Here is a 13,002-nt window from a genome sequence, read left to right as displayed (position 1 = left end):
TGTAGGTAATCTTGATCCTGCATAGGGCACTAGCATTGCAAAATCTTAAAGTCTGTTAGAAACTTCTGAAGGGGCACCAAGGCTAAGTTCAAGGGGCAACAGATGGCCTCCGTGCCCTCCTAAGTTCCAGGCCAGACATATGAATAGTAGCTTGTCCAGAGTAAACATTTTGATAGACAATCATACTTTTTCAAAGACTTACCTCAAGGAAGATGCTTCTTTTTGCGCCACCTTGTGTAAATCATTTCTTATATATCGGACATCTAACGCTGCCCTTTTAGCAAGATGAGAGTGTAGAACATCCCAGCTCACATCACACGGCTGATTGGGTTGGACTCTACGGCTACTGTTCTGACAAATAAAATGATCCAAACGTTTGAACTCTTGTTGGTTCGCCAAGTATTTCCCGACGATCTTCTGTCCATCCATCTCACCGTAAAAGACGCCTTTCTCCTTGGTGAGACCAACCGTCTCCATATCCAGCGTGATGTTTCCAGCGTAAAATTTATCACAGAGTGAAGTGCCGTAGCAGCCTGGGCATGTCTCCTCTTGGAGGGCTGCTGGTGGTACCCTAGAAAACCGTCTCATTGTTGAAGGAGCCCTCTTAGAAGCTTGCAATGATTCAATATGTTCATCCTTCTTGGACACTTCCAAAGTTTCACTTATTAAATTCTTATCTTCATACGAACGCGCTTGTTCTAATAATCCAGCTCGAAATAAATTCAGATCCCTGCCAACGTTTTTTCTTCCTTCGCCTTCTCCCCTGGTTTCAATGTTCCATGGGTCTAGAGACGTTGGCAGGGCAAGGTTAGGAGAGTCTTTCACCTCGCGCTCATATGATCCTAAACTGACGCTGATAAACTGTATGGCAAGGAAACAGCATAGAAGAAGCCCTATCAGATGGGTGAGCTTCCTCCTCAGCCGAAAAGTTCGCATCTTGTCGAGAGTCTGTTTAAAACATCATGCTTTGAACATCTGTGGCATCTGAGAACTGCCTGGAAGCGTTGGGTCAAGGTGAATTCTATAATTTAAAAAAAAGAATTTTTTAGATTGAAACAAGTTTAGGGTTGCAAGTTGAACAAGTCTGGCACCTTGTGAATTTTGTAGATGGTATTAAAAACTATCCAGATGGTTTGTCAAGTTTAATTTTATCTTCTTTAGTTTTTTTTTTTTTTGCCTTGATGGATTTTTCTTTTAAAACCCAACCATAGACTCTGTGCACAACTGGGCCCAATTTCACAAAGCTGTGAAACAGAAACACTTGCTTAACAAGTTAATTTTGTAAGCAAATAATATTGTAAGGGAAATATCAGCCACAAGTAGCATAAATCACACAACATTTTGGCTGGCTGCCTTTGTTTGCCAAGCAAGATTTTTAATAAGCTAAGCACACTAATTTGTGCTTAGCAGGTTTATAAAACTGGACCCTGGGGCCAACTTAATAAGCCTTTTTGAGGTATGGCGGACGTGATACGCGCGCATCACACGCCGCGACTGATGCCACGCTCACCATGTTGGTGGTCATTAGGTTTACGTGTAAACGCCGCGTCGCCTAAAATGCGCACTTCACTGAATAACATATGTTCTATTTCTATGGTCAATACGCACAAATTTACAACAACTTTACAGTGTTGTAGCATTGTGTCCACCATATCTCAAAAAGGCGTATAGAGCTGCTTAAGCAAAAAATTTGCTTAAGCATGAAAATAGCTCGCTTATTTTACACGTGTTACTGGCCAAAATTTCATGCCATATACATAGCTTGTGACTGGTATTTAGATGTTGTTTGCATAGCATAACACTTGAGTGGAGTCTTGGCCGGTAATCTGATTTTACTAAGCAAGGAGTTTTTTGCTTTAAAAGCAAAATTTAGCAGGTTTATGAAATTGGGCCCTGGTCTTTCCTGGCTCTAGATTTATGACAGCATATGGATGGACCTTGAACCAACAAGCTGAGATCCTTGAAGGTCTGAAATTTCAACTATGATAATATTTACAATTGAACAAAGAGGAGAACCCCATGGGTTACAACCAGAGGTTTATAAAACTAGCATTTTTTATATCTTTTCCAAATAACAGTTTTCAAGGATGTAAAAATAACACTGCGCCACAAGAAATAATACCAGCGTAAAATTCATGTGAACACGATTCAGTTGGAGGTGTTTGGGGTTTATACACCAGACAGAAACTATACTGTTTGTTTTGGCCACCTGTATGGTTATCAGGTCTGCACAGGGAAGTGACTCAAACAAAATTGAACTTCCTGATCTACGGGTGATAGTTATCCCAGACAATACATGGAGTACATCAAAGAAAAGCATCTAACGAGACATCTCAGGTTGTCTGATCTTAGAAATCACTGGAGACTTTGCAAAAATATTAATAAGAGTCTGGTGACCATGCTTAAAGGGGTGACCTATTTGTTTTCTGAAGAGTACAGTTTTAATCCTAATGTAGTTTCCAAGAAACATACATGTACCCTCAAAAATAGGCTTTGAAGATTTAATTGATACACAGCTTAAACAAGTTTATTTCATAATGTATTGTTTGTGCACAAAATATTAAAGGAACACGTTGCCTTGGATCGGACGAGTTGGTCTATAAAAAGCGTTTGTAACCGTTTGTTATAAAATACATTGGTTGGAAAGATGTTTTAAAAGTAGAACACAATGATCCACACAAATTTGCCACAAAATGGCGTGGTTTTCCTTTTACTTTACGAACTAACACGGTCGGCCATTTGACTCCCATAAATGGCCGACCGTGTTAGTTAACGAGGTAAAAGGAAAACCGTGCAATTTCGAGGCATGTTTGTGTGGATCATTGTATTCTACTTTTGCAACTTCTTTCTACCCATATGCATTTTATAACAAACGGTTTCAAACGCTTTTCAAAGACCAACTCGACCGTTACAAGGCAACGTGTTCCTTTAATGCGTTGTACTTGTGGATAAAAATGTTATTAGGTTCAATCTGGATATCACTTATAGTTCATACCAGTCCCTGATCCTCAAGAGAAAATTTATTAAAGAAAACAGCATTTGAAGCCCTATAAATCATTTGCCTTTTTGAACTGCTGCAATTGAAATAACCCAGATATACACAATTACTTCTGTGACAATTTTTTTTATAAACCATTGATGTTACTGTTTTCACAACGATGGTCACAAACTTTGATGACATTATCACTATGGCCATCCGATCAAAATGACCTACTTTGTTCAAAATGACATACTTTTAAGTGGAAAGATACATCTCAGGAGGGATGCAGTACAGCCTTTCTGAATAAAAACACCAATACTTCACTTCAAGAATACATGTAACTACAAGCTTCTTCAATCATAGCTGCTGATTTATCAATTTGTAAATGACAGACTTTATCCGGCCTCATTAAAGATCTACTTCTTCCTCAATTCACTTCAAAACAAGAATAATTCGTGGATCTTCCTTAAATCCATTTTATGGTGGTCGTCAATCTATTCGACCAATTTAGTCTGCTGCCTGTAGCAATAGGTGGTCACCACTTTGTGCAGCAGGTATTGTCCCTGGAATTCATGCTTGTTGCTTTTGTTCAATGGGTAAATTGGTTGTAAACTTTCCAGCTTATGGGTATTAGGTACGACTGTACGCCTAGCTGCATCCCTATAATTGTAGGAATTCTCAGAAAGAATTCCCATTCCGGCAAACAGTTTAGATGTAAAGACTGCAGGAATGCTAATCTCACAGTACATTACTGGTAAATTAAGGACTTTGAATACTTGCTTTACAGGAGGATGCATAACAGCGAACAAACACCAAGCCAATAAAAAAAGAGGAATGGTCCAAAAACATCTCCAAAGTTCTTCCACCTGATTTGTATACAACAAATGCTGCATCACGATTGAAATGCCACCAACCAGTGGGCCCAATTTCATAGAGCTGCTTAAGCACACAATTTTGCTTAAGCAAAAAAATCCTTGCTTTAGTAAAATCAGATTACCGGCCAAGACTCCATTCAATTGTTATGCTAAGTAAACAACAGCTAATTACCAGTCACAAGCAATGTATATGGCATGAAATTTTGGCCAGTAACATGTGTAAAACAAGCGAGCTATTTCCGTGCTTAAGCAAATTTTTTGAAATGCCTTTGAAATGTTACAGTCGAAACTTAAAGTTTTCTCACAGGAATGATTTACAGTGTATATAGATCAAAGTAATATTCATAAAATAAAAATGTATGCTGTATGGGTATAACACCTAGCTATTTAGATGGTTTTACACAATGTCAAACCATTCACTACTTTCCAGTTCACTTAAAAAGACAAGCGTTTCCCACTAAGCACTCCTTTTATAAAATTGCTTATAAAATAAATATTTATATTAGACAAATTTTCAGGGTCACTTAAAATTCTTTTGTGGTGTTTGCTGGTGCGCTATCTGGACCTCCAGCAAGTTTGATATGATCCTTATCACCATTGACCATTGCTATAGAAACACACACAAAGCCCATTTTGTATCAACAAAGGAAGCTGATAAAAACTAGGTTCCCTACAAATGGTAATGTTTACATAGCCGATGACCATGATAACTGGTCTAGTACGATATTTTGTTTTCTGAAAGATGGCCATGACTGGTGCATCCAGACATTGATGAACATCAAAAATAGACAAAAAATAATTAATGGCCTGACGTTTCGACCCTTGCTAGCAGAGCAACAACTCTGCTACATGTAGGGTCGAAATGCCAGGCCATTAACTATTTTTTGTCTATTTTTTATGTTCATCAATGTCTGGATGCACCAGTCATAGGTCCCTTTGGTTGGTAAAAATAAAGGCATACATGCACCTATTGTTCACACTAAATAGGGGTAATGGTCGGTGACGTCTAGCTACTAAACCTAGCTATATATTAACTTGAAAATTGTTGTAATTTATGGCATCTAAAATGCACTGACAAGCTGCAAATGTTCAAGAGTGAAAAGTGACTCTTAACATTTTCATGCCTCCCACGCTGATGAACAATCTCAACCATTGTTTCAAGAACACAGCCACATAAAAAAAAATTTAGACAGAACAAAACATGAATGTACCTAAATTTTATAACAAAGTTATTTTTGTATTATCTTGCAACCAAGAACCGTTTGTATTTCTTCTCTCAAATAAGAAAAATGTGCTCAATTTGGACAATGCTTTTAAACAGTAAATCCCCATTGCTTGAAAATAACTTACTGGTTTATAAAAAAACATTTGTTTTGCTAATGATAAAGAAAAAACTGTTTATGCCAAAAAGGAGGTACATTAGGTAGATTGTGAACAAAGTGGGCTTCCATAAAACAAAACAGCAATTGCATTACTACTAATGTGGTTAAAAAGATGACAAATTGTGTTTTAACAAGTTCTTTTATCAGCGTTCCACAATACCATATGATGCTGGCCCCGCCCTCTCCTGCTATTAACTGCTGACATACATCTGACCAGAGTGTTTTGAGTACTGATTAACGGCTGTAATTGCTTGATTTATCTTGCTTTTCTGTTGATTTTATGTAATCAGAGTTTGTTATCTTACAAAATTTGATATATTCACAGGTGCCAACTGATAATGACATTCCAACTGTCAAGATTTTATTTTGCACAAAAAAATGTACACTAAAAAACACATTGCCATCACTCGGCCCTTCCAATGGCAAAACAACCCTTGGATCAAAACTGTAGGTTTTTTATATCAGACCATTTCTGGGTAAACTGTGGGTGCTTTTTCTGATTCAAAGTTTCAAAGACTTTGGATGGATGTTTGTTTGTTTGTTTTATTTCCATTTGTACAACAAAAAATACAACAATGATGATTTCAAGTAAATAAATACTGTGAATATAACATGCCCTATCTCTGCTGCCTCTTTAAAAAAATACACTGGACACTATTGGTAATTATCAAAGACTGGTCTTCACAGTTGGTGTATCTCAACATATGCATAAAATAACAAACCTATGAAAATTTGAGCTTAATCGGTCATCGAAGTTGCGAGATATTAATGAAAGAAAAAAACACCGTTGTCGCATCATGGTCACACTAAGTTGTGTGCTTTCATTTCGAGACCTCAAATTCTAAATCTGATGACGCAAAATCAAATTCGTGGAAAATTAAGCCTTTCTCGAAAACTACTTCACTTCAGAGGGAGCTGTGTCTCACAATGTTTTATACTTACACCTTTCCCTATTACTCGTAATCAAGAAAGGTTTTATGATAATACATGTATCTGTTTTGAGTAATTACCAATCCGATTTCGTAGAGCTGCTAAGCACACAAATTTGCTTAGCATGGCATTTCTTCCTTAAAAAAAAAACCAAGATTACCAACCAAATTTCCAGTTGTTGCATGTTGCTACTTACTGGTATTCAGCTGCTGTTTGCTTGTCCTGAAAATCACGTGGAAATTTTGTTGGCATTCCTGTTTTTACCAAGGGAGAAATCATAATGCTAAGCAAATTTGTGTACTTAGCAGCGCTATGAAATTGGGCCCTGGTAGTATTGCAAAACAGATAATCACTGTGCTTGTTTTTGTTCAAAGTGACCACATGGAACTTTGAAGGGCTGCACTCTGCAAATCATGGTAATTGAAGCGAAATTGTCCCACTCAAATCTAAACTGTACGGTGAAGGGTTTAACAATAACTGTTGAAATACAGTTGCGAATTTTAAGTTAGCTTTCCATCAAGGAAAAGCAAGATTTAATTAAAAACTTTGTTGTTGTTTTTTTCTTCTAGTTTTGCAATTATTTTATATTTTTCCCTTTGTGTTTTTATATTAAAAGTTTGACATATCTTTCATTGTAGGCCTTTATTTTGATGGAATATCTGTCATATTTGAAGTGGTTTACAACAACTCAACAGCAGGGTTGAGAGTCAATTATTTTCTTATCTTTACTGGCAAAAAGATCGAGGACAACCCCTCAAAATTCAATTTGTAAAAACATATGTTAAATCGATCAAAATCTAGTGATATGATCTTGCTGAACTTGAGTTGATTGATTGGCCCATTGAAATTGCGTTCAATAACAAACCAGTGGCACATTCCGCACCAAACAAAAGTTAACAAAAACACGCACAAACAAAAATTTATCTTTCAAGTTGTATAACTGTCCACGTTCAACAAACGACAAGGGTAGAACCCCGACAAGGTTGAACAAACCCATTCACCAAACGGTTTGCATTGCCCAACTGTTCATCTATTGTCAAGCTTGGTGAACGAAAAATTTAGGGCATATTTTGTAGACCCAAACAGTAGTGATAGATGCTTAAACTTGAGCTAAGTTGAGAAGCATTTTGAATTTAGCAAGATATGCCTCTCCCAAACGTCTGTCATGCCTGTAGCATGCATTAGGTTCGGGACCATTGCCAACCATTAAAAACATACAGTACGTGGGGAAAAGGTAAAGTTCATGACCATCCCCAAGATAAGTGACTTACCATCTGATTTTAGCTCTGTCGAGAACGATATTGCAATGTTTTCTTCAACGAACACGGTTTAAATTTTCCCAGCAACGAATTGTGTCAACACGTGTTTGTATGTCTATGGTCTATCTCGACCCACGTCCCCTGGAATTGTATGCATTCACCTGCATATGAAACTAATCCACACTGCACAATGAACGGCCAACACAGACAAACTTGTCACAGTCAAGCTTCGTGTGTTTAATCACGTGCGCGTAGATATAAAATGCATGCAAAAGTTTTGGCGTTCCAACTGTCAATCATTGCCCTCATCCAATAGAAATACAAAACTAATATAAATAGGCGTGTTCTACAGATCGCTTGGCCAATAGGAGGGCCTCGTTGGTCAGCATAAATTGTGATCACTTTTGCACAGTTGTTTGGTTATCGTCTGCTAATTATTTGTGAGAATAATATTCTGCCCGAAGTTGAAAAGACAGCTAGATGCAGGCTTGTCACAGAATGGGATGTTCAAAACAAATGGATTGAAGGCTTAATATTGTCTTATTCATCCTAAATGTCTTGCTTTATTGACTTGAAAGATAATAATAAAAAGATTCGTTACCGATACAAGCATTGTCTGGTTTATATAACCATGAAAATCTGCTCTTGAAAGTGTTGTCAAGTTTTTGCACTCGAACAACAATGCTGTAGTCCCCTGACCCTAAGGATCAGATTTTGCAGAAGATAACTTTTCCATCTGAATTGCGGTTCAGAGAAGGTTATCTTCAAACGAACTGGGTGCGTCTTAAAAGGGCCATGTCCATGAGGCAATGTACAGGCAACCAGTTCAAGACAATCCCCAAAAAAGATAATCAATTCAAATTTGAACGTTTACAGAACTTGGTGATCGCAAGACATTCATTGCATTGTTTGAAAAGTTACTCATGTGCTACCAAAGTCAGGCCTGTATATGCTTCCTGCGTCACCTTTTTAAGGAAATGTAAGGGCACCAAGGTGTTTTTCAATGGTAAAAGGGAACCCTGTGAGGAAATTGTAAATTTCTACTGGAGCATTTCAAGGGCACCAAGCCGATGACCAGGGGGCATGGAGGCGATGAGAAGGCATGCAAAGTGATCTTGTAGCCCGCACTGCGCGCGGTTGGTTCGTCCCTCCATTGCCTGCTAATCACTGTGACAAGGCCCTTACAACATTCATGTACATGTAATTAATACATGCAAGTACATCCCAACCCCAGGCCGCTATTTACCGCCTCCCGCCCCGCGCTGAGCCCCGTCACGGCCATCCGTCGACTTGTCTTGACCCCAAGTCGAGTTGTCTGACGGTTGAATAAATCATCCGTCGAGTTGTCCGAACCGTCGAGTTGTCTGAACCGTCGAGTTGTCCGAACGGACGAGTTGTCCGAACGGACGAGTTGTCCGACTGACGAGTTGTCTGACATTCTACCTGTCGTATGGTCGTATTATTATTGAGACATCGCAATGGTGGGGTGGAATACTGCAACTGGGTTTTGGAGTTGAGGTTGCCAATTCAACCGTGTGCCGTGACTTAAGTGTTTCTTTACCTTTCGGATTGTATTGATCGCTGAGATGATGTAGACAATTCCCATTTTGTTCATTTACAATGTTAGCTCAGAGTCTAAAAAAAAATGTATCCATGTGAGGGATTATCCCAGATAATCCTCACGTTAATCCGATTGGGTTCCCATTATGAGGTCGTTCACACGCCGTACTAAAGTTGGTCTAAGTCCACTTAGACCGGTTCGGGTTCAACTTTTGTGCGTGTGAACGCAAATAAAGTTAGACCGGATCGGGTTTAAACCCCAAAACCTAAACCGTCCAGCGAGGCGGTCTAAGTCTAAACCGGTTCGGGTTTATCTTTTAACACTGCGTGTGGACAGAATGACATCCGGTTTTAACTCACAACGGACGACCCTATGTGTGGTTCAATGCACACGCCCGGGACCCGGAGTATTTGTATACGGTTTCTGTTGCCTCTGATGCTGAAAAGCACCGAGTATTTATATTACTTTCTTGCCGCTTACCGAGTTGGCGAAACCCTCTCGATCGGTGTATGCAGTTTAACACAGGCCCACGCCCATGATTTATTAAATTCTGAAACAAAATTATATTTTCCAAGCTTTTTTTGTTGAGTGTCCTACAATAAATTGAAACTGTTTTTCATGCGTATACTACGAGCGCAGCGAAGAAGCATTTTTGTAATGCTTCTCACATGTACAGCGCTGCCATCCCATAGTGATCACTCTCTGATATCCCATAGTTATCCATCACCGATCCCGTGGATGTGCCTTTCTATTACTTTCAATCTTGGAGAATGAACTGCAGTGGGCGCGAGGCTGTGTGTAGGGGAAATTCCCTACGCCAGCAATATCACCACGTTGTTGGGAAGTTGGGAAAATACTGCAAAGTACATGTATTTACGTAACTTGCACGTGTGTAGTTGTGTTTATGAACGAATCAGAATAAAAATCGCGGCACCAGCTTTTGAGAGATCGCAACTTCCAATCGATTGAAGTACAAACTAAAAGTATTTATTAAATCGGAAACAGTGGTATAAAACAAAACACAAAAATGAAACGTGTTCTGTTTCATGGAATATGGACAATATTTTGGTGAGTTTTCTCGGCGGTTTGTATCAATATTTTGTTTGTTTAAAAAAATAATTTCGAGTCGTGTTCATGTTTGTTTTAAGTGCCCATATCCTCCTAACGGTAAAACTGTTACCGCGTTCGATTGAGCCATTTGTATCCAATAATTATGCCCTGTCTGATCATCCAGGGCATGGGACACTCAGTATCTCGGCATACTCGGTGCGTGAATCTGATGAACAAAACCGGATGTTAGAGCAACGGGTCGCGTCTACTTTGACCTCTTAAAACCGAAGATAAACCGGATCGGGTTTAACTCTGTGCTGTCTGAACGCAATGGGTTTTTATTTTTACGACCACCCCCCGCTGCTCGTAAAAGTTAGACCGGTTCGGGTCTAAGTTAGCACGCTGTCTGAACATACCCCTAGTTAGTAAGAGTGGAGTGTTGCCGATTATTTGTCTTTTCAAATCAACAGTCAATCTATAGGAAGATGATTGATTTTTTCTTTCTGTAAAGCATTGTCTATTTTTGCATTTGCGAACCGGACGATTGTTGTTTTCGTTTGGTTAGAACCAAAGATCATAGAGCGCCGTTGGTTAGAACACATGACTCGGCCGGGCGCTATTTTGTTGCAATAATGGGGGAAAAATATTTTGTAATATTGGGCAAAGGATCCAAATTTGGAACAAAGTCTTGGTAGAAGCGTAGACCTACTGTCCTAAATTAAGATGTGAAACTGGCTTTGATAGTTAAAGACACTGGACAAGTCTTCTCATTTGGTGTATCTCAACATATGCATAAAATAACAAACCTGTGAAAATTTGAGCTCAATTGGTCGTCGGAGTTGCGAGATAACTATGAAAGAAAAAACACCCTTGTCACACGAAGTTGTGTGCTTTGAGATGCTTGATTTCGAGACCTCAATTTCTAAACTTGAGGGCTCGAAATCAAATTCATTGAAAATTACTTCTTTCTCGAAAACTTCATTACCTCAGAGGGAGCCGTTTCTCACAATGTTTTAAACTATCAACCTCTCCCCATTACTCCTTACCGAGTAAGGTTTTATGCTGATGATTATTTTGAGTAATTACCAATAGTGTCCACTGCCTTTAATGGTTGGTGGTGCTTCAAGCCCTCAAATAAAAACTTAAAATAACATTAAAAGCTGTGACGGTTTTTTAACATAATTTATGGTGACGTTGGCGAAATTATACCGACTATATCGGCCTATGTGTTTTTGTTTGATGTGCATCTTTGGTCATAAGTAATCGACGTTTACCAATGGAAATTGTAACACAAATTGAGAGTTCGATTTGAAAGATCGTTAATTTTGCTCTCCGTTGACATCTTTCCTGTTACACTGACATCATGACTGACAGATAAGTCAATTGAAATTATCATTGAAATATGTTGACTGTCAAAAGCATAGAGGTAGTATCTCAAAGAGACAAGAACATGTCAACAAAATACGAAAACGAAAAAGCAGATGACTTTAAAAAAAATTCTTACCTGACTTAATCAGAAACGATGAGACGACCCTGTTGCCTTTTTCACTTTGAGATAAACCCACTTCGAGACAACGAGTTTAGGCCTACCCTCACGGGCAACTGTGTGCCAGTGTCCTCTGGATATACTGCAAACACGTTGTTGCACACTGCGTGATATAATACCATTCTCTGCTCGTAGCTATAAACCACATGAACATACACAAGTATTGTCTCAATTCATGAGGGCTGGATAAAAGATCATGAAGTCACAAACAGTACTTCCACAACACGTTTGTTATTGACCACGTACATCTGGTGTAAGGTCTCTGACATTTCCTGGTAAATGGCTCACAACTACAGACCGTGAAATGATCAAACACCCAAGTGATCGAACACAATTGAGACACCGAACAAAGTGATCGAACGAGGAGTTGAGTTGTCGAATTCTTTCCCATAGTATTTCACAGAAAGCAACAAAAAGATCTCCTCTCTTGCATTTGCTTCATTCAGTATGGGCAGACCATCCCCTGTGTGTAAAAAGAGACCCTCACTCTAATACGTGGAGGTTTAGAGGATGAACAAAAAGTAAACCAATACCCATGGGTCTACGCGATGATATGACACCAGACTCATGTGAAGTTAGCACTTCATGCGGACAAGAAAGCAATGATAAAAGCTTTATACTTTAATCTCCCGCAAAGTGATGTCACTGGACCGGTTCTAGGATTGTCTGGGAGAGAGCTTTTGTTCAACCCCTTAAGACCACCACGGGAGGATGCTCCGTGTGGGGATTGACAGTACAACAAGAAGAGAACGAGCTGGGATTGGGTGAAGCCATAAAACTTGCCCGGGCACTCTTTGTGTTTTCATTACGTTTGAAGAAAAGCGGTGGTCCCTTTCGACGGGCCAGCTATAGATTTGGGACTTAATTGGTGTTGGACCCCCCTAGTCCACGCCATAGAAGTTTTTCTTCTTTTTGATCAGGGGCGAGGGGGGAAGGTAAACTATCATATTCAAAGGTATATATGGAAACCATTAAAATCCATATTTGAGGGTGGGCATGCCCTTTTGCAATATTTGTTTTAAAATGCCATTGAAGATCGAGCAAGACGGGGTCACAATTAAAGACTCATATCAGAGAGAGCAAAGTATCGGGCAATATTTTCTTCGCAGAGTAAACTGGAAACAGACGATCAACTCGCCATCACAGCTGACCGAGTGAGGGCAGTCTTTATAATAAAACCAAACGGACGGAGTCGCTGTAAAGGCAGGGTACTTTTGGTACGGGATTGGTACTGCTCCACAAATTATGACCAACTTTAGCTTCCGGAATGAAACTAAAAAGATTGTCTATGTGGCTCTACTACCAGGCTATTATAATGACTCATTTGCATCTCATTAGCGATTGAAAACCAGTTGTATCTTTTCATACTAACTCTTATCCCCTTGAAATAGGCATACAGTTCTCCTGAAGAGGCCAGGG

At 39.2% G+C, this 13,002-nt stretch overlaps 1 protein-coding gene across 2 annotated transcripts in view; it reads right to left on the bottom strand.

The window, feature by feature from the left end:
* The window catches only part of LOC139937442 (divergent protein kinase domain 2A-like), a 37,100-nt gene extending 24,886 nt beyond the window's left edge, over positions 1-12,214 (bottom strand). The window contains exons 1-2 of one of the 2 annotated variants that reach the window (XM_071932582.1): positions 11,542-12,214; positions 203-1,021 (exon numbers count right to left, since the gene is read on the bottom strand). In XM_071932582.1, coding sequence (XP_071788683.1) covers positions 203-936 — 734 coding nt within the window. In that variant the 5' untranslated portion in view covers positions 937-1,021; positions 11,542-12,214. Of the gene's footprint in view, positions 1-202; positions 1,022-7,438; positions 7,617-11,541 lie in introns of those variants that run through there. The other variant, XM_071932583.1, reaches the window with a different exon arrangement.
* Positions 12,215-13,002: the final 788 nt, after the last annotated feature.

This window comes from Asterias amurensis, chromosome 5 (genome assembly GCF_032118995.1).
Source record: "Asterias amurensis chromosome 5, ASM3211899v1".
In the NCBI taxonomy this organism is placed as follows: domain Eukaryota; kingdom Metazoa; phylum Echinodermata; class Asteroidea; order Forcipulatida; family Asteriidae; genus Asterias; species Asterias amurensis.
This window is presented reverse-complemented; position numbering and strand designations above follow the sequence as displayed.